This window comes from Crocodylus siamensis, chromosome 5 (assembly GCF_052110815.1).
Source record: "Crocodylus siamensis isolate JL-2025a chromosome 5, ASM5211081v1, whole genome shotgun sequence".
NCBI lineage: Eukaryota > Metazoa > Chordata > Crocodylia > Crocodylidae > Crocodylus > Crocodylus siamensis.
Genome location: NC_143399.1, coordinates 73,243,354 through 73,265,064, shown reverse-complemented (window position 1 = coordinate 73,265,064; position 21,711 = coordinate 73,243,354). Strand labels below are relative to the sequence as shown.

Here is a 21,711-nt window from a genome sequence, read left to right as displayed (position 1 = left end):
GTGGGTACATGCTCTCTTGTCCATCTGTGTCCCTGTTCCGCGCCACCCCCCCGGTCACGCTAGTGCATGATGGTAAATGCTGCTTTGTTCTCCTGCAGCCTGGGGAGAACTGGGGCTTCATTTGAGCGTGCAAGAAGCTGTTCACTCACAAAAAGGGGTGCAGGTGGCTCTGCATATCTTGCACTTTTATGAGGACTCTCAGGAGGTGCTTCCCTTATCCTGTTGCAGCCCAGAACAGGGGAGCTCTCAGGCACAGGATGTGCCCATGTGACAGTGTCTTGTTGCTTTGCAGAAAGTGACAGAGGGGCAGCAGGAGAAGCTGGAGCGGCAACATTGGGCCATGACTAAGTTGCAGCGCCACCAGGAGCACATCCTGCGCTTCGCCTCCTGGGCCTTGGAGAGTGACAACAACACTGCCCTGCTGCTCTCTAAGAAACTGGTGAGTGGGGAGGAGGTCTCTGCCAGAGCCAAAACAAGGCACATCTAGCTCTGGGAGCTTGACTGGGGACTCTTCCTAATCGCCTCTGGTCCTGGCATAGCTATGGTGTATGATTCGGGGGCACCAAGCAGGGTCCTAGTCAAGGTGGACTCTCCACAGCCTCCCCACTCTCAGCAGTCTCCACTTCAGAGAGCCTTCTCTTAGTGAATGAAAGGATTGAGTTGGGCACAGCTTGTTCCCAGCCTGGCTGTCTTCAAGATTTTCTCTGTCCAAATGTCCCAGGTGGAAGAGTAGCAGCTCCAGCAATGCAGAGATGTGGTGTGTGAGGGTGGATGTCTGGTCCCTTCAGGTTGTGGATCCATCACTGGCATGGGGAGGGGGTGTAATACATATGAATGTTGATGAATTCCTGCTCTAGCTGGCTGCTTATCTTCTGGAGTACCTATAGAGAAATTACTGCCCCGATCAACTCAGTTCCTGCTCTGCCACTCATAGGTATCCCTAGACTAGAGTTGTTTCCAGGTCCCAGGCAGGAGCCCTATCCTGCTAGGCTAGTGTTGGCATCTGCCTCTGGCTTAGTGAATACTTGTAGAAAGTGAAACAGCCTTGACAATTTGCCTTGTCAGAGATAAGACCAAGGTGGTAGGAAAGAAACACCCACCTTCATCCTTGGGGAGACCTGTTCCAGACAGCTGCTCAGTCCACTGCGCCACAATTCCTGCACCAGCTAGGAGCACTTCTGCGCCAGCTGAGCTGGAGGTTGTTTCCCCACCCATAATTTTGAAAAGTTTCCAAGAATTCCTATTGCACGAGGATGGCAAGACAACTAAGAGCACCCCGAGGCAAAGATGCTTAGGCCAGAATTGCCAGGAGCTCCATGCTTGAGGCCCTCCCCTGGGAGTTAGTAAATAGAGGCCCAAGTCCCAGGTTGACCTGGGAAGAGCCAGGACTCTTGTCTGGGTCTCCTACCAACCAGGTAAATACTGACCATTGAATGGTTCTAGGATGGGTGCCTGTTGGAACTGAATGGTCTTGGTGTCCTGATGTGCAATGAGAATTCTTAGAAACTTGTCAAAATGTTCATGGGTGGGGAAACTGCTTCTTGCTCAACTAGGTCAGGGGTACTCCTTGTTGGTGCAGACAAATTGTGTGGCAGTAGACTGGGAGGCTATCTGGAATAGGTCTCTGAGGATGAGGGTGGGTGTTTCTTTCCTACCACCCTGGTTTTGCATCTGATGAGGCAAGTTGCTTCCCCTTGGAGTGGGATTCTCTGCTTTCCAGGCCCCAGGTTATGGACTGAGGTGGAAATGACCTGTTTGCCTTTGTGTCTCCAGAATTTTTGCCTTGCATAATAGTTATGTTCTCTCCCTCCATGGCTCAGATCTACTTCCAGCTGCACCGTGCCCTCAAGATGATTGTTGACCCTGTAGAGCCTCAGAGCGACATGAAGTTCCAGTGGGACCTGAATGCCTGGACCAAGAGTGCTGAGACCTTTGGTGAGCAGTGGAGTTGCTGTGTGGGGAGAGGAATGAAGAGGGTTTCAAATGCCCCTGACTCCTGGGTTGGGTTTGCTGGAGCTGCTATGGCAAAAGTCACAGCACTCCTTTGATGCAGTTCTGTGGTAGCTTGTGTGTGAGGAAAGAGGGAATAGTGTACTGTTGTCATGAGCCTGATGCTCAGCTGTCTCTCTTCCCCACAGCTTAATAGGGACCTGTTTTTTCTCCTGGTAGGCAGGTGACTTGCTTTCTGTCAACCTGGCTTTTGCTGCACAGATGTCTTCTGCAGGGGCTGCTTCTTTATGGTGCCAGAGAGGGTAGATATAGTTGCACCAGAAGGTCATAGTGGCTAACCTGCTCCTCCCCTCCATTCCCAGGAACAATTGTGTCAGAAAGGAATGTTACCCTGCCAACACCAGCCCCCAATGCCCAGCCTACGCAGACCCAGCGTGCCAACGCCACTGGCCCAGCAGCAGGAGGAGCGGCGAAACAGGTCTCCAGCACTTCCCAGGTACTGGCACCTCTTAAGAATGTGTCTCCTATGGTCCCAAGCCGGCCCCGGGCTGCTGTCCCCCAGAGCCAGCCTCCGCCTCTGCAGCAGCAGCCGCCGATGCAGTCTCCCCGGATCCTGACAGCCACCACGGCCCCCCTGGTAAACACCGGCAGCACCGTCGTTCAGCCCCTACAGGTCCAGCTAGTGCAGCAAGGCGGCCTCCTGCAGATGAATGGCCAGCAGCAAGTCATGGGTCAGCTGGTGCTCGTCCCCCAGGTCAATGGGACTCAGGTGGGTGCCAGCTCCGGCTCCTGCCTAGCTTTGTACCAGAGGTGGTGGGGAGCTCCTCCCCACGGTGGGTGTGGTGACTGTGGGGTGGCTCAGGTATCAAGTTCTGGCCTGCCTGGGGTGGGTGATTGGTCCTCTTCTTTCCCCTGCAGGGTGTGCAGCAAGTCACTGTGCAGTCCAGTGTTGTCAGCAAGGGTCAGTATGCCCCGGGGCCGCTGCTACTGCCTTCCAACCAGGTGGGGCCAAAACGGATTGCTGCTGCCACCGCCTCCCCTGACTCCTTCAACGCTGAAGGCAATGCCCAGGCATCCTCCACCACACAAGTGAGCAGGGCTGGTGAGAGGCTGGGCTGGTATTGGAGGGGATGTGCAGGAGCCTCAGTTGAAGGTAGAGGCTAGAAGAATTTGGGGAGATGAAGTGCTGCTTGCAACATACCATGTAGCTACTCTGAAAGGAGCAAAAAGGGGCTGCAGATTTGGGGTGGAACAAGCTTAGTTTGTCATACACCACTTGTTTACACCTTGCAGTATGTTTTTTGTTTGTTGCTTTGTATTTTCCCTGTCTATTTCTCCTTGTGCACAAGGGGTACAGCTGATGTTTGGGCAGGGTGGGATAGCTGCTGGGACTGGTAAAAGTGGGCTGGCAGCAGAGGGCTGCTGGGAGGGAGCCTTGGGACAGGACTGGTAGTGGAGTTCTTGTGGTTAAAGGAGAGGACAACTTGGGATAAACTGGAGATGGAGCAACTTGGGATAAACTTCCCATAACATCCTTTCCTGCTCACTTGCAGCCCATGGACACTCATGATGAAGGCTATTCCAACTCTGAGCTAGGTGAGTACCTGTGGAGGGAGGGTGGGTCCTGGGCTGTCCCTTGCTGTGGGACCCTACACTGCTGCCCAGCTGAGGAAATTAATCCCTAGTAGCAGTGTTTGGCTGATGGTGTAGCTGGGGTTCTTCAGGAGGGACTGGGGATATTGTGAATGACAGGGAAGAATTTCCTCTTGCTGGTGTTGCATTTGCCCTAGATAAGACTCAATGGTGAGCTGGTGGAGCTGGGAGTTCAAGGCCGAGTTGAGCTGGGAGCTCAGGGTTGTTTCCCCAACACCCTCCCCCATCCTTCCCCTATGGGGCTCTTCTGGTCTTATTGTCCACTTCCTGCTTCACAGTCATGCCTTCTTCAGCAATTGGCTGGTGTCTTCTGGGGTTGGCAGCCCTTTGTCCAGTTGCTTACTTGGGGCAGGATGAGCTTCCTCTCCACCCCTGGGGTCAGCTTCTTTCCTACTCGCCACACCTGGAAGCCTGTCCAGAGCAGTCATGTGGGTGTCAAGGACCGTGGCTGGTGTGTAGCCACTTCTAGTGTTACGAGGTCAGAACGATGGAGAAAGGCATGCTTCAGGTGACTGGCTCTTAACATTAGTTCCATGTTTATTTTCCAGCAGATGGTGCTTTCTCTGGAAGGGCTGAAGCTAATGTATCAGGACTGAAGAGGTGAGTCCAGGAGTGACACTGCATAGGGTGAGGAAGGGCCAGGCCTCCTTTACATAGGGTGCTGGCACCCTGCATTGGCTCAATCACCCTTCTGAGCCCTCCGTTGTCTCTTCCAGGACCAGGGCAACAGATGGTGATGTGAACAGCATCATGCGTAAGGTGCCACGTGTCAGCTTGGAGCGCCTTGATGTGGACTTGACCGCTGATAGCCAGCCACCTGTCTTCAAGGTCTTCCCTGGCAACACCAATGAGGACTACAACCTCATTGTCATTGAGCGTGGAGCCCAGCAGGCCACTGCCCCACATCCTGGAGCTGTGGTTAAGGTCAGGACCATCATGAAGGAGGGGCAAAGAGATGGGATGCAGTTCTATAGGTGGCTATGTACAGGGAGCATGGGTGTCGGGTTCTGGGGACTCTTGGTCCAACAAATACGTAGCAGCATTTCACTGGCTTGGGGAGTAGGTTTTGGGCACTGCAGTTAATCAGGTATATCTGGAGTGCTCGCTATCCTGTATAAGTTTTTGGGGCTCAGTTTCAGCAAGGGTCTAGTTCAGGGGTAGCCAATGTTTTTTGGCCGGAATGCTGAAAAAATCACAATGTCTACCTTGGAAGGTGCCGGAGTGCCGGCTTGTCAGAAAAACAGAATGAGGGCAGGGGGGTACATTGCAGTGCATCTTGCCTATTAGTATATTTAATAATCATAAATGTTGCCTGTATTCCTTTTTTGTTGAGCATGTTGCAACGAGAGAGAGAAAAGAGACAAATAAGAGAGAGAAGAGAGAGAGAAAGAAAAAAGAGAGCAGAGAGAGAACAAGGCACACAGGCACAGAGAACCATGGGCACAAATGCAGAGAACCAGAACAGACGCATGCACGCACACGTCCACAACCAGACGTGTGCACAGACACAGAACCAGACAGAGACGGACAAATGCACAGAACCAGATGCTGAGCTCGCAGTGGGAGCAGGCAGGCTCAGCTGTTGTCAACCGCAAAGCCCAGGCTGCTCCCAACAGGCAGCTGCAAGTCCTGCTGCAAGCATACCGGGCTCCGTGGTTAGCAGCAGCTATCCAGCCTGGGCTGGTTGCAGCCAGGAGGCTGCAAACATCTGCTCCAGGCTCCAGCATCAGCTCCATACTGGCGAGTGCACGTGTGCGTCGGAGCGGATAGTGGGGATAGGGCCTGAGGCAGCACAGCCCTCCTGCTATCTGCTCTGAGATCCATGCACAGTCATTGCCAGTATGGAGTTGATGCCAGACCTGTGAAGCCCGGTGCAGTTTGCAGCCTGCCCGCTACAGCTGCCCAGAGCCCAGGCTGGCTACAAACAGCTGCGCCAGGCTCCAGAGCCCAGTCATCAGCTCTGTGCCAGCAGCAGGGGAGAGGCCGGGGTTGTGTTGCCTCAGGCCTTCCCCTCCACTGTCCGCTCCGAGGCACACATGCACCCGCTGGTATGGAACTAATGCTGGAGCCCGGAGCAGATGTTTGCAGCCTCCTGGCTGCAACCAGCCCAGGCTCTGGGTAGCTGCAAGCAGACCAGGCTCTGTGGTTGGCTTGCAGCAGGGCTTGCAGCTACCCAGCTGCCTGCTGGGAGCAGCCTGGGCTTTGTGGCTGGCAGCAGCTGCCTAGAGCCCAGGCTGGTGGTGGTGTGCTGAGCAAAATGGCATCACATGCTGTGCTCTGACCCCTGATCTAGTTGCTCAGAGGTGTGCTGACACTTTGTTTTGTTACTACCAGGAGGAGCAGATGGAAGCAGCAATTGAGGAGCCAAAGGACACCAAACCAGTCATCTTGTCCCATGATGCTGAGGGAAATGTGCCCCGCCTCATCTCCCCAAGTGGGAGCAGCAGCTCTGGCCTGGATGTACAACCAGCCCACAACCAGGATGGTGGCTTAGAGGCAACCGACTCGGCACGCTGCAAGGTCTGCCAGAAGGCTGGCTCTGTGGTGATGTGTAACCAGTGTGAGCAATGCTACCACCTGGATTGCCACCTCCCTGTGCTGCAGGAGATTCCTAGGTACTTACCTAAGAGGTCTACCGGGTGCTGACCCTGCCATGCTGATCTAGTGGGTCTTTCTCTAATGCATTCATATCAAGAAGGTTGTGGTAGAAGGCGCCTGCAAGACATGTCTCTCTTTCAGCCTAGCAGGGAGGGTGTGGATTCCTGTCTGCAGTGCAGGGTCTGAAGGCAGTCTGGCCATATTCCTGTACAGTGGTTTGCCTTTTGGGATTGGAGTGGGGGAAAGATCTTGGGGCCAGTATACCTGGTTTGTGTTGTGGGAGGGCAGTCCTCTGCTTCTAGTAGGTAAGGGCTGAGAGCCATAGTTTCATAGTTGGTAGGGTTGGAAGGAACCTGAACAGATCATCAATTCCGACCCCCTGCCTTGGCAGGAAAGAATGCTGGGGTTAAACGACCCTGGCTAGGTGATTTATCCAGCCTTCTTTTGAAGACACCCAGGGTAGGAGTGAGCACCACTTCCCTTGGAAGTTGGTTCCAGCTCCTAGTCGCCCTTACTGTGAAGTAGTGCCTCCTGATATCTAGCCTGAATCTACTCTCCGTCAACTTTATGGCCATTATTCCTTGTTACTCCCAGTAGTGCTCGGGGGAACAGGGACTGTCATTGCCTTCTGGTCTCCCTTGGCCAGTTTATGGACGGCCACCAGATCCCCTCTCAGCCTTTTGACCCAGGATGCCTGGGTTCTGTCTCTGTCTGACACACACATGCTGCCAAAGAATCCTCTGTCCTTTCCATTGGAGTCCCTGGGAGTCTGGCTGAGGGTGGGTGGCTTTTGGGGATGATGCTCACTTCTTTCCTCTGCCCCACAGCCAGGAATGGAGGTGCCTATTGTGCCAGGACCTATCGGCATTTGGTGATGAGGACAGCACCAGCTTCCCCACTTCGGAGGGCCCTCAAAAACTCTCTCCCTCGGACCAGCAGGTGCATGGAGGAGGGCCAATCTGGTGTTCTGCAGGGGCTGAAATTGGAGGGAGGGTCAAGATGGAGCTTTTCCCTGCTCACAACAGGAAGAAGTTGGAGAGAGACTGAGTTCTCATATTTTACTTGGAGTGGCCTAGCAAGTGTACTGGGTCCAGGCTGTGGTCCACCACAGCTGGTCCCAGATTTTGGCTGCCCAGCTCAGCAGGAAGTGGTGGAGGGTGAAGGGGCCAGGCTTCTTCCTGGCCTTATGGGTGGATGGAGAAGGGCCCAGCCAGCTGGTTTCTGATTGGTGCCAAATGAAATGTCTCCTGCCTGGGGAGGATGGGAGACTGCCAAGACCTCTACTTCATACTCTGACCCTGCTGCATCTTCCTTGACTTGGCAGAAGTGCGAGCGTGTCCTGCTGGAGTTGCTGTGCCATGAGCCCTGCCGGCCTCTTCATCAACTCTGCAACTCCATGGTGAGTCCTTGAGTGGCACATGCACCACAGCAGAGCTGTGCATGGACTGGATGAGATGGGAGTGACCACAAATGTGGTGGTTTTTGTGTGTGGCATGTAGAAGCCTTGTCAGGGTGGGCACCTGCTCTGGGCTCTGTGGAGTAAGTAACTCCAAGGGGACTGTAGCTCTGAAGTAAAAAAGCCCTTGCAGCTGCATCTGTTGTGTTTTCTTTATGGGTGGGATGGGTGACATGGCCCTATGTCCCTGCTTGTCGCAAGAATGGGTGAATATGCTCCTCGGTGTGGTGAACAGGCTGGGTGCCTGTTCTCTCCCTATGGATAGCTGAAGTCTTGTGGCCTTTTTTTCCCATTTGTTCTCTGCAGGGGGTTGGACAGGTCCTGATAAGCTAGGGGCAAGGTTTCTGGTGCCAAGGGTGTCTTGGCTGGGATGTGGGGAGCTTTGGGATGTATCTGGTTCCTGGTGGGGCCTGATGCTGATGCTGTCCCTGGCTGCTTTTCCTCAGGAGGGTCAGAACACCATTGACCTGACCTTGATCCGGGCCAAGCTGCAGGAGAAGCTGTCTCCACCTTATCGCTCCCCTGAGGAGTTTGCTGAAGATGTCTGGAGGATGATCAAGCAGTTCAACAAGCTGACGGAGGTGAGAGCAGTGCCTGTCTCCCACTGTCCCCCACACTGCTGGTGGGGAAGACATGTCCAGCTTTGCTCTCTCTCACTCTGCCTACTGTGCAGGAAGGGTGTGCAAGGGCAACTGCGGGTTGGTGGGGAGGAGGGAGGAGAGGATGCAGCCTGGTTCCAGCTGTGCTGGGATCAGGGAAAGAAGAGGTCTTTCAGCCACAAGGGACTGTTCAGCTCTGGGTGGGGTGCCTGTCTTGATTGCCTTGTGAATGCGGCTAGGGGAAGGAAGAGGGTGGTGTATCCTGGCTTTGCTGGAAGAAGGTGGAAACTGTTGTGTCAGATGTCTTAGCTCTGTGGTGTGTGTGATGGGTCTTGGGGAATGTCTCGGGGCTGGTCCTTGGCCAGAGTTCTTATCTGGCTATACTATGCTCCTTCTCCTAGGACAAAGAAGACGTCCAGTCCATCATTGAACTGCAGCGCTTCTTTGAGGCCAAGATGAGCATCTCCTTTGGTGACAGGAAGTTTTCCGCAGTGTTGGTTGAGCCCATCCACCTGGACGAGCTAGGTGGTGAGGGTGGCAGCAGTCTGGGCCGCAGCTCCCCCACTGGCCCCCCGGGTGATGGTGCTATCACCACCACTCCAAAAGAGGATGCTTAGGCACTGGCCACCTTGTGGCTGGGGGACTTGGCCATCCTGCTCAGCAGTCATTGCCACCCACATGGACCAGAGCAGCTCCCCAGCCCTGGGAGGGTGCATCCCCCTTTGGACTCCCCTAGCCCATGCTGCCTTTTCCCCTTGCCAATGCTCCTGTCCCAGCCGGGATGCTGCATGGGTGTGGCAGGCCCCTTTTATTCCAGATGAAGTGCTGTCCTAGGAGACCTCTCTACCACAATGCCTATCATATGGTCTGGGTTGGAGGGTTGTGCATACACTGGTTCCTGCTGGGGTGTCCTGTCTGAACACTGGCATCCCATACTTCAGAGGCACTCCCAGCTGGGCCATGGGCCCTCTCCCTTCTCCAGACATTTTTAGCCTAGGAAGTACCAATTTAATAGGGGTGGTGGTGAGGGGGAGGGAAGAGATGGCCATGCTTGGAAGGTCTTATTTATGGGACCTGATGGGGTTGGGGAGCAGCCCTTGGAGACTGGAAAGCAGGGTGTGGGCTCTTCCTCAGTCAGAGCTTAACTCAGTACTTCATTTGGATGCAGGACCTGGAGACAGCCTGTGCTCCTAGGACATGTTAAATCTCCTAGTAGAGTTGCTTCTCTGTCTCCTGGCTGACCTGGCAGCTTGCCTTGGGCACAAGGCCTGTGGGCAAGGCCTGGTGCTCAGCTTTGTGAGAATGGGTGGCTCGGAGATGGTGCTTACAAAGGGGAATGGCAGGGAAGTTTTGATCAGGCAGTCCTGACCAGGACCATCAACCTGCGCTTCCCTCTCTCCCTAGCATGGGTGTCAGTCTCTACCTCCCAGAACTGTTCCCAGCTGTTGCAAACTTTCTCTGTGACTTTTTAATTTTTCCTTCCTTCTCCTTCTCCCCCTCAAGTGCTGCCCCTGCCTTTTGTGGGGAGGGCTTCTGGAGGGGCAGCTGTAGTTTTTGATGGTTTAGTAAGTGACACCTGAGGCAGCACTTGCCATTCAGACTCCGGGACCTGTCCCAGCTGTGCAGCCACTCCCTGGCCTGGTAGTGTGTGTCTGTCTCTCTCCTCTCTCACATATGTGACAGGATTCCAAGTGGGGCTTTGCTTGTATATTTAGATTTGCTTTTCTCCCCTCCCTAATAACTGTTTGCAACCTGTGCGATGGAAAATGTGTTTCTCTGAGAAAGGAATAAAACTGGTTTTATGTATCGCTCCGCCTGCTACCTTGTCCTTGCCTCTGAGCGGAGCAGCTTTGGAAATGCTGCTGTGACTGGCTCTGGCCATGGGCCCCTGGCAAGAGCTGGGAAGCACTTGTGTTACAGCAGGGCCTGAAGAACCCCATGTCCCTGATGCAGGATGGTGGGGAGCACAGGGCTGCTCTTATAGAGACCTGGCTTTTGGTACTGGCCTGCTAGCGATGGGAGCAAGTTCACCTTTCCATTTTCTACAGACTCATGAGGGGAGTTGGAAAGAAGCTGACGACTAACCCTGTTTTTTTTCAGGGCAGGTTTGAGCTCCCAAGTCCTGGTCTTCTGCCTCCCACTGTGAGGTGGTGGGGAAGGTTCTATGCTGACACTGGTTTTGACACCAGGACAAGCATGGTGTAAACTGGGAGAGAGAGGGGCCAGTCCCTGGAACTTGATGAGCCTATGTGACTGTTCAGGTAGTGCCAGGCTGTCTCACTGGATTGTATTGGGGTTTTGTCATGTTCCCAGCTGGTCATTTGTCAGGGTCCTACCCCATTGAGCCCCCCACTCAAGACATGTTTCTTGGTCTGGTGAGGGGCCACCCTGACCTTTTTTCTTGATCTCTGGGATGCTTCCTTTTGCTCCCCGTTTTGTAGAAATTGTACTGCATGTCCCTGTGCACACACCCCTTCCCCTACCCCAACTCCTGCATCAGTTATGGCTGAAACCAAAACATTTCCCAGGGCATTGTGTATGTGGGCATACTGGGTATAAGACACCTATTCTGGGACATAGGAAAGCAGAAGTGAATAAGTGCATGCTCCCTTTGGAAGGCCTATTAAAAACAATTGCTGCTGACTTTAGCTAAACTGAAAAATTAGCAGGTTTGGGGTCTGTGTATGCTGTGGATATAGCTGAAGAACTTCACAGAACTTTAGTGGGGATGGCTCTGATTGCTCAACAGAGTTAACAGCCCAGGTGGCTACCTGCTGGCCCCTGGCTAGTAACTTCTAGGTGGCATGGTTTGACCTACTCCAGCTTGTGCCATTGTGTTGTCTGAGCAGGCAGGGTCCAGTGTAGATGCTTCAATGGTCTACTCAGCCAGTCTGTTCTAGCTCATTGTTTTATTTCCCTATAGAAGGGAATTATTAGGAAGTTAATCCTTGAAGCCAAGGAACAAGATAAAACCTCTCTCCCCTCCTGCTATGGTGAAAATTGTTGCAGTTTCCGGGGATGCTTTTTTTCCCCGAATCCAACTGCTGCAGATCTGCCATCTTTTAATTCAGTCAGCTGGCTGGTTAGTCCAGCTACCAGAGGGGTAAAGGTGTTGGAACCCTTGCGCCTGTATCTGCATCAGTCAAATAAGGATGACAAACTCCTTCAGTAGAGGAGTTTGACCAGAAGACTTGAAAAACAATGTATACAAAGCTGCCCTGGAAACATGGCTCTGCTTACATTTTACCCCTTGATCTATCCAGTCACACATGAACACACATACACATAGCTAGATGTTATTCTTTACTCTTGCATATTAATACATTGCTATTTTAATCAATTTTTGATGTCCTTGACCTCTTGTCAACTTCCAAGTCATCCAGGAACCTGCACCCTGGGTTCAGGACTTCTCTGCCATCTTAACATAGCCAACAAAAATCCATCTAAAAAAGTTTGAAGAGCGAATGTACCTGTACCCCATTTGGAAACAACACACCAGTGGTATGGGTCTTCTGGCAGCAAAGATGTCCAGAGTACAGGTTTGATGGTAGTGGCTGCTTTTAAAGCAAGACCACATTGGATCTTCAGCCCCCGGGCTTTTCATAGATTTTTCAGGCTCAGAAGGGACATCAGCAGATCATTGAGTATGCCCCCCTACCCTGGGCAGGAAAGATTGCTAGGGTTAGACTACCCCAATAAAGTGTTTATCCAATCTTCTTAAAGACCCTCCAAGTTAGTGGGGGTTTAAACTGAGCTTTTGAACTGAGTTGGCTGGAGCCTGGGGTAAGCTTAAGGGATAGCAGTGTTAACTACACTGATACTCTAGGAAATAAATATTATTCAGATAGGAACCACTTGCACTAAATGCTGCAAAAATGGTTAAGGAGGGTTCTGCAGCACTTACGGGGCCCCTGGGGCAGTGGGGTAGGCAGGTGCCTCAGCTATCAAAGGAAATTTAATTTTTTTGTAACAAAAAATCCTGACCTGTTGAAACAACTCTGCAGAAATGGATACTCCTAGGGCTGCATTGGGTAGCTCTAGGCAGCACTTAAACTGGAGGTCTCAGACACCTATCTGTCATCCAGTTTGCTTGATAACTTCTGTCTCAACATAGTAGGGTAGTAGCACATAACAGCACTGAGGGCTAGATACAGCCTGTGGAACTGTCATCCAATCTGTGGGCCTTCCCAGGACTCTTAAAATTTGGTGGCAGGGGACCAGTGGCAGCATTAATTGCCAAACCCCTGCTGCCAAATTTCTGGACCAAAGGGAAAGCTCTGCTGGCTGAATGATGTGACTCAGTATGCTAGATTGCAGCAGAGTGCAGGGCGGGCGCTGGGTGTACTAGATTGCACCATGGACAAGCTCCATGCCATTTACCTGTCCTGTAGGGACAGACTGGGTTGAGCATCACTAGTATAGGGTCAAGCCTGGATCCATCACTGTGAGAGAGCTGTTGAAGTGTGACCAGCTATGCCAGGCTGTCTGGTTATGTGCAACACCTCATTGCATTGCTGCAGGAGAACTCCCTGTCCCTGCCTCCACCTAGTGATAAACTTTTTTGGGATTGATGCTCTTGTTCAATGATGATGCACCACTGTCTTACTGATGCCTGTGTGTGGTGCTGGGGAGAACTGAGTACTGCTGCAGGCCCAGAAATGGGGAAGAAGGGAGGGGTGAGGGAGAGGGGGGAAAGGAAGAGCAGCCAGGTGGTCCAGCTGGGAGTTAGATTCCTCTGGCTGTCATTTTACCAGCTGCAAGCTATGTAGGTTTGTAGGCAAACCACGCTATCAGTAGCCCATTCCCACCGAGATGGAAGGAAATGCTAATACCCCAGGCTACAATTTTTAGATGGGGTTTAGTCTTGAGCTGGTTAATTATGTCTATCAGTCCCCTTTAGCAACTGCTGCCCCACAGTGGTGCTGGGTGCTGTATCTCTTACCAGTAAGAGTTTTCCCTTGTGAAGTGAGTGCTGTTTTGCTCTGCTGTGTCTGGGTTTGGTGTCCATGGCCTTAATCTAGCAGTGATGAGTGGCCAACTGAGACCTTCCTTGGCTGAGGACATTCCCTCATGCTGTTTTCCATGACTGCAGTGGAGGGCTGGCAGCAGGCAGACCCTGGAATGTAGGAAGTTGGTTCCTATTGTGCATCCATTGTACTAGCTTTAGGGTTGGGATCTGCTCTTTGCACTAAGTGCTGTGCATGCTAAGCAATGCTCTATCTCGGGGGTTCTTCAGTGCTATTTTATTTAAACTCTTTACTGAAAGGGGTGGGGGTGGGATTCTCAAATGCAGAGGTCTTTAGTTCCTCTAAGGGAGTCTGAGCTTTGTGGGTCTAAGAATAGGGAGCTACCCTGAGTATAATCAACCCATCTACCTTGGAGCAGCCTATAGAGAGGGTTGAGCCATTGCTCTAAGAACCTCTGCCCCAGGTGCCCAACTGAATTGAAAGCAAAGTGTGGACTCTTCGTTTTTTCATTTCAAGATTTGTAAAAAAAGCAAAAAAAAAAAGCAAAACTTAAGAGGGAAAAGATGTGTTTTGATTTTACTAGCTTTTAGATCATCTCCAGACAACACACCTTGAAATGATCAAAAAGCTTTTATGGTTTGGACTTGAGCAAAAAAGGCGAAGGGAAATTTTCCTGGGGGCAGTGAGGTCCTAAAGTTGGGTCCTGTTTGATATTTCTGACTTAAGGTTTCAGCACTTACAGGGACTGAGATGTGCCAGTTTAGCCCTGCTGGAGGCTGCATCTAGCTGTGGAAGCGCTGATAAGTGTTCCTGCCTTTGTGTTCCAAGCTAAACTGCCTGCCTGAAGATGTACCCTCTCAGACTAATAATCCCACTGTTCAGAAGAGTAATCTGCTTAGTTATTTAAGGGAGAAAGTATTGTGGTGTTACTTCATTAGAGGCTGCTGCAGCCTGGAAACCTGTATCAGCCTTTGCAGTGCCCTAATGCTAAATATTACCCAGCACTTCCCCAGCTGCTAAGGTGCAGCCCTGCCCCTTCTTCCTTTTGAACCTACCTGTGTACAGCTACCTTCTGGTATTACACAGTTTCATAGTTTGTAGAGTCAGAAGGGACCTGAGCAGATACTCAAGTCTGACCCTCTGCCATGGCAGGAAAAAGTACTGGGGTCAAATGACCCCAGCAAGGTGTACATCAAGCCTCCTCTTAAAGACCCCCAGGGTAGGAGCCAGCACCACTTCACTTGGAAGTTGGTTCCAGATCCTAGCTGCCCTAACAGTGAAGTAGTGCCTTCTGATGTCTAATCTGAAATTACCCTCTGCCAGCTTGTGACCATTATTTCTAGTTACTCCTGGCGGTGCTCGGGGGAACAGGGACTCCCCTGATGTCTGCTGGTCCCCTCGGACTAGTTTGTAACAGGCCACTAGATCCCCCCTCAGCCTTCTCTTGTGGAGGCTGAACAGGTTCAGGTCCCATAGCCTCTCCTCGTAGGGCCTGGCCTGCCCTGCTGCCCCTGATCATCCGAATGGCCCTCCTCTGGACCCTCTCCATGCTGTCGACATCCCTCTTGAAGTGTGGTGCCCAGAACTGGACGCAGTACTTCAACTGAGGCCTGACAAGTGCTGCATAGAGGGGGAGGATCACCTCCTTGGACCTGCTTGAGATGCATCTGTGGATGCACGACAAGGTGCGGTTGGCCTTCCTGACCATGTCCCCATGCTGCCGGCCCATGTTCATCTTGGCATCAACAGTAACTCCAAGATCCTTTTCTGCCTCTACACTGAGGAGAAGGGAGTTCCCCAGCCTGTAGGTGTGGTGCTAGTTCTTCCTCCCCAGGTGCATCACCTTGCACTTGTCAGTGTTGAACCCATCCTGTTCTCATCCGCCCACCCCTGTAACCTGTCTAGGTCTGATTGCAGCCTATTCCTCCCTTCTAGTGTGCCCACATCCCCCCACATCTTAGTGGTGTCAGCAAATTTGAACAGGGTGCTTTTTACCCCCTCGTCCAAGGCACTGATGAAGATGTTGAACAGTGTGGGACCAAAGACCATCCCAGGTTGAAAATGACCCGTCCACCACCACTCTTCGGGTGCGACCCTCTAGCCAGTTGGTGACCCATTTGACTGTAGGTGTTGACACCACAGTCCCCGAGTTTTTTAATGAGAATGGGGTGAGAGACAGTGTCAAAGGCCTTGCTAAAGTCCAGAAAGACTATGTCCACTGCTGCACCTGCATCTAAGGATTTGGTGAGCTGGTCATAGAAGGCCACCAGGTTGGTCTGACAGGACCTGCCTCTAATGAACCTGTGTTTGTTGCCCCTAAGCATAACCTCCCCCACTGGCCCCTCGTGGACATGTGCCAGGATTATTCTCTCAAAAAGCTTACCCAGGACTGAGGTAAGACTAACTGGCCTCTAGTTTCCTGGGTCCTCCTTCCTCCCTTTTTTGAAGATGGAAACTATGTTGGCCCTCTTCCAGTCCTCTGGCACCACAGCAGAGCACCACGAGTGCCAAGGGTCCCGCAATGACCTCAGCTAATTCCCTCAGCACCCTGGGGTGGAGATAGTCAGGACCTGCTGATTTAAATACTTCCAGCCCCTCCAGAAGTTCCCTGACTAGATCCAACTACCACATCTTTCCTATTCTTCCAGCAGCAGGATCCAAGCTGACTAGGAGCTAGTGCCAAAGATGACAAGTCAAGTACTTGCAGGCAGCAGCCCAGGAGATCAGAGCTATGGCTGGCTTATAGACAAACTGTACAATCCTTATCAGCAATCCAACCACCAGTCACCTTGCTGTGCTCTCATGTGTCATATGCAGGGGCTGAAGCCTGGATCTCTGGGTCTACATGTACCAGCCTCTTAATAGTGTGAGCTGGACTAGTTGGGGTAGTGGAGGTTGCAACCTTGGACTAGCCACCTGTGGGGACACCAACTGCACTGTTTGCATGTGGGTTGTGTTACTCCCCCCAGCCCCACACAGCTTTTGAACAGGAAATCCCAAAAGTAGTTTGAGTCATTGGTGCTAGGAGTGTCTCATTCTGTTTCTGACCAGTGCCTTTTGCTACTGGGCCCTGATCTCAGTGACTCAGTGCCTGGGGTATCTAGCATGATGGGGCCCTGATCCTTAATGGAGACTCCTGTGGCAAATCAAAATTCATTCACTGCTACACAGTAAGCTCACTGAAGCATCCATACCTGAACTGTGCACTTGGAACTTGTTTGTCCTAGGACTGCCCAGGAGCCCGAGGGTGGGACCAGGCCCCTTGTGCCTTGGGTTCCACATCAACCCTGAACAAAAGGCCCCTCCCTGCTCCAAAAGGCTTGCAGTAGAGGTCTAAGATGAGTAGATCAAAAGGGGAAGGCAAATATGATGCAGCAACAGAGCAGTTCCAGTCAGTATGGCCCAGCTCTGATGCAGACATGGTATAGGGGCTGGCCAGCATCAGCCTTATCTGCTCCAGGCCCTTATGCCATAGAGAACAGGTGTGTAGGGAAGGGGCTGGACTGGAACTCGGACAACCCATGTTCACACTCTACCCAAGACCTCTTCCTTGAGAGAAGAAATCATTTCACTCCCTCGACTATTGAGCTTTTAAGTCCCAGAGCTATTTGTTGCAGCACCAGTACATCAGGGCCCTTCTTGCTTGCACTGCTCTAATATTGAGCATCACCTACAGTGCTGAATTGCTTGACCTGGGGAAATGCTTGGTTGGTCTCTTGGCCCAGGAATGAGACACAGTGGAGTAGTTTAGCAGGGGGGATAGGGACCCCCACCAGACTCAGTCTGCAGTAGCTGCCGTCCCAGCAACTGGCTCAAACATTAAAGACTCAAGTAGCATCTGTTAGGCTAATGGCACATTTTGAGAGGGTTTGTTGTTTATTTGTGCAGCCAGAGTAGCTAGAGAACTTGCCTCACTCTGAACTGTCTTGTTTCTCTCTTCCCCCATCCTCAGCTGCACCCCCTCCCCACAAACAGTTCATTAAAAATCCAGAAAAAAGGGCAAGCTTTACATGTGCTTCAGGCTTGCTCCCTCCCCATCTGTCTTGACTAGACTCTGCACTAGAACTCCCCATTTGCAAATGGAATAACAGCACTGCTGTGCCTCACAAGGAAGTTGTTTGGATAAGTACATGAAAGCCTATACAGTGCTGAAATATCATAGGGGTGGGAACCAGGTTTGTATCTCAAATAAGAGTGTTTCTTCTTTTTGCTGCTTGCAAAAGGCAAGGATGTCTTAGGGTGATCTCTTTTAGTGGACCAGCTATGTAGTTGGGATAAAGTTAGATGAGCTTTTTTTGAATGCAAGACATCTCACTGTTCAGGGAGACCTGACAAAGAATACCTTGCATTCAAAAGCTTGCCTAGCTTTATCCCAACCACAGTTGGTCCAATAAAAGATACCACCCTAAGAAATCATTGCCTCTTTCCATTTCTAGACCACCATGGCTATAACATCACTCTTACACTTTTGTTGCTTGCACATCAGTACTAGTATATTAAGGTCACAGTTGGCTCCACAGCAATCATGTCTGTTCACCCTACAAGACCTAGTTATGCATGCACACAGCTCCTCTGGCTGGATTCTAGTGGCTTAAACACAGAGAACACAACAGGTGCCATTAGAAAGCTCTAAAACCCTGTAAATCCCAGGCACTGCAAACAGAGGGCTCCATAACAAGGACTGTCTTCCCTTGACTTTGAGTCTCAAGATGTGACATGGAAGCCAAGATGCTGCAAAATGCCAAAGTCTGCATGTCCTGCCATAGGAACTTTTTATCTGCCTATCACTGCTTTAAGACAAACTGCCAAAGAACAGCCAGTCTAGCAGTGAAAACACTTCCCTGACAATTGTCCAAATCAGGTGTACCAATTCCATGCAAGGATAATGACTTCAGGCAATGTTTTTTTTGATGCAGCACAGGTGGGGAAGGGACCCCAGCTTTTCATTCAGATGCTGGAGCTGGGGCATTTTCCCCAGCAGGGTCTGTGCTGCAGGCTTCTCCCCCAGAGGTATTCAGCAGACTGCAACACCAGAGGGCAGGAGAATGCAAGTAGTATAGAATGTTATACCAGTGTTTTTCAATTTTTTTCATTTGTGGACCCCTTTGGACGTTTCAAATGGAGACGTGGACCCCTCTGAATTGTAAGTGTGATGTATTCACATGGACCACCTAGATATGGGCCATAGACCCCCCAGGGTCCATTCCCTTCCAGGCTGGATCATTTCTAGCCAAACCATCCTATACAATCCATATTGTGAACCCTATGTAAAACTGCCATCAATCCTGACATAACACCCTAACACAGGTAAAGCAGGGGGAATATGGCATCCAATGTCCTACTTCTATAAAATGTTGTCAATAGATGCTCAAGAGGTTCCAGGTAGAGGGCAATGCCCCCTCTGCAGAGGAAGGCATCCCCACACCAATCTGACCAAAGGGTAAAATTCCTTCCTAAACCCCAAAAATGGTAATTGGTCTAACCCTGAGTAGAAGGGCAAGACCCTCTAGCCAGAAACTTTTGACTTTGGTTCCAGCAGGGGTATTGGTACACACCATTAAAAATCTCCTGCCTTGGCTGTAGCCAACACCCAATGCCTCTGAGGGAGGCTTAAAACCAGTCTACATGTAGCAACCAGCAAATCCCAGAAGCATGGGAAATACCCATAGTAAAACAGAGGCACAGCCTAGATCACGGGTTCTCAAACCCTGGGACACAGCCCGGTGTTGGGCAGTGGCGGGTTGACTGCTGGTCCATAGCATGGTTGGCTGCGAGACTGGAAGTGGCTGTGGACCAGCAAACCGTGACCTCCCAAGACCCAGGCAGAGAGCCTGCGGCTCCTTCTGCAGGGCCTGTGGCAGCACAGGGTTTGGCCCAGCCCCCTGCCTGGGGGTGGGGGCATCCTTACCTGTCTTCTGGTTGAAAATTTCGGCCACAGTTGGCTGTGACCATTGGGACACGGCTACATCCAGGCCACAGCATAAAAACTTTGGGAACCCCTGGCCTCAATTATCCCGTACCAGTGGCTGTCCAACCTCTCTCAAACAACTGCAGTGATGGGTAAGTCCACAACTTCCCTAGGCCATTTATTCCACTGCCTCATTATTTTAACAATTTCCACTGCCTCATTATTTTAACAATGTTTGCCTTCTTTAAAGCAGGACCCTATGTTGGCCCTTTTCCAGTCTTTTGGTATCTGGCATGTCTCCTGTGACTTTATGAAGATCATTGCCAAGGGCTTCAAGATCTCTTCTGCCAGTTGCTTTAGGACCCTGGGATGAAGTTCATCCAGCCCTGCTGACTTGAATTAATTTAGACCCAACAAAAGCTCTCTGATCATCTCTTTTGTTATCTCCTCCCTCACCTTCTCCCCTACCTTATCCAGATAATCCATATTAAGTGTCTGGCTGCAGCTTTTTTTGTGAAGACAAGCAAAATAGCTGTTGGATAGCTCCACCTTCTTTGCATCTTCGATTAGTTCTCCCTAGCTTAACAGAGGACCCACAGCTTTCTTGGTCCTCCACTTCTGGCCAATATACTTGTAGAACCTCTTCATCTTGTCCTTACCTTCCTTTTCTAGGTGCAGCTCATTCTTTATCTCTGCAGATTCTTGCTGTTTCCTGGTATGTTTCCTTGATGCCCTGTCCATTCTATTATTGCCTATATGCTTTCCTTTTGCATTTGAAGGCATTTTAGAAGTTTCCTGTGCAGCTACATTGGTCTTTTGCCATTCTTCTTGTGCTTTCATTGCATTAGGGCAATTTCTCATTAGGCTTCCAATACTGTGCCCTTCAGAAGCTCCAAGCCTTCTTGGGCACTTTTAATCCTTCAGTCTATCTTCCCATGGCACCACATCCATTAACTCCTTAAGTTAGATGAAATTCACCTTTCTGAAATGTAGCATCCTAATTTTGCTGATGTCATTCCTTTCCTTTCACAGGATCTGGAATTCTGCCCTATTGTGATCACTTCCTCCCAGAGTTGCCCATTACCTTCACATCCTCCACTAGTTCTTCCCTGTTCATCAGGACAAGATCCAAGATAGAGGATCCTCTCATTGTATCTTCCACCTTCTGGAAAAGAAAGCTGTCTTCAGCGCAAGTTAGGAACCTGCTTGACACTTTGCTTGGCTGAATTGTTCTTTCAGCAGATGTCTGGAAAACTGAAGTCTCCCATCAGTACCATCCTACAGCTTTTGGATGGATTTGTCACCTGCTTGAAGAGTGCCTCATTTACCTCCTCTTCTTGATTTGGTGGCCTATAATAAATCCCCATCATTATATCGGTGCTGCATCTTTCATCTTCACCCAAATGCATCCTGCTTTACTGTCAGCTTCCTGAACAAGGGAACAAGTCTGTGTTTCTAAGTACAAGGCACCACCACCACCTTTTCTCCCAACCCTATCCTTCCAAAACAGTGTAATCTTTAATGTTGACATTCCAGACATCAGAGCTGCCCCACCAGATCTCTGTAATGCCAACCAGATTATAGTTTTTTTCACAGGCTGCAGCTTCTAGCTTATCTTGCTTATTCCCCATGCTTCTTTTTGCCTTTGTATACATCTATAGGATGTGTTTTGCATTGATCTACTCACTTCCCTTCTCCACCACTTGTTGCAGTCCTGTAGCTTGCTGGCCCTTTGCCAGAGTTAAGTTGCTTCTTCAAGTCCTTTTTCCTCTGGACTGTGTGCTCTGTCCCTGGAGGGCTTTGATCACTGTCCCCCATGAAACCTAGTTTAAAACCCACCTTAGTAGGTTGGCCAGATGGTGCTCAAAATGCTCTTTCCCATTCTCATCAGATTTCATAGACTATAGGGCTGGAAGGGACCTCGGAAGACCATAGAGTTCAGGCCCCTGCCTCGGGCAGGAAGTCAGCTGGGGTCATAGGATCCGAGCAAGAAAAACATCCAGGTTTCTCTTGAAGGCATTCAGTGTAGGTGAGGTGCTTGAACCACCTCCGATTGCAGGCTATTCCAGACCTTGGGGGCTTGGACAGTAAAGAAATTCTTGCTTATGTCCAGCCTGAAACGGTCTTGCAGGGGTTTATAACCATTCAACCTTGCCATCCCTTGGGGTGCTCTGGTGAACAATCGTTCCCCCAGATCCTGGTGAGTACCTGATAAACTTATAGGTGGCTATCAAATCGCCACTGAGCCTGCGCTTTTCTAGGCTGAGGAGTCCCATGGCTGTCAGCCGGTCACCGTGGGATCCGTTTTCCTGACCTCTGATCATGCGCGTGGCTCTTCTCTGGACTCTCTCAAGCTTCTCCACATCCTTTTTGAATTGCAGAGCCCAAAACTGGACTCAGTACTCCAGCTGTGGCCTATCAAGGCAGAGTACAGCAGGAGAATGATGTCCTGGGATTTGCTTGAGAAAGCATCTATGGATGCATGCCAGCGTTTTGCTTGCTTTACTAGCCGCAGCATCACACTGGAGGCTCATGTTCATCTTGTGATCAGTCATGGCCCCCAAGTCCCTTTCATCTGTA

The 21,711-nt window shown here is 50.9% G+C and overlaps 1 protein-coding gene across 3 annotated transcripts in view; it reads left to right on the top strand.

Annotated features, from left to right (window-relative positions):
• TRIM28 (tripartite motif containing 28) overlaps window positions 1-10,064 on the top strand; it is a 61,036-nt gene extending 50,972 nt beyond the window's left edge. Inside the window, exons 7-18 of one of the 3 annotated variants that reach the window (XM_090049052.1) lie at window positions 293-439; window positions 1,821-1,935; window positions 2,313-2,446; window positions 2,869-3,039; window positions 3,504-3,546; window positions 4,152-4,203; window positions 4,320-4,527; window positions 5,938-6,218; window positions 7,029-7,140; window positions 7,526-7,600; window positions 8,104-8,238; window positions 8,658-10,064. In XM_090049052.1, coding sequence (XP_089905178.1) covers window positions 293-439; window positions 1,821-1,935; window positions 2,313-2,446; window positions 2,869-3,039; window positions 3,504-3,546; window positions 4,152-4,203; window positions 4,320-4,527; window positions 5,938-6,218; window positions 7,029-7,140; window positions 7,526-7,600; window positions 8,104-8,238; window positions 8,658-8,873 — 1,689 coding nt within the window. In that variant the 3' untranslated portion in view covers window positions 8,874-10,064. Of the gene's footprint in view, window positions 1-292; window positions 440-1,820; window positions 1,936-2,312; window positions 2,720-2,868; window positions 3,040-3,503; window positions 3,547-4,151; window positions 4,204-4,319; window positions 4,528-5,937; window positions 6,219-7,028; window positions 7,141-7,525; window positions 7,601-8,103; window positions 8,239-8,657 lie in introns of all 3 variants that reach the window. The other 2 variants (XM_090049051.1, XM_090049050.1) reach the window with 2 other exon arrangements.
• The last annotated feature ends 11,647 nt before the right edge of the window (window positions 10,065-21,711 follow it).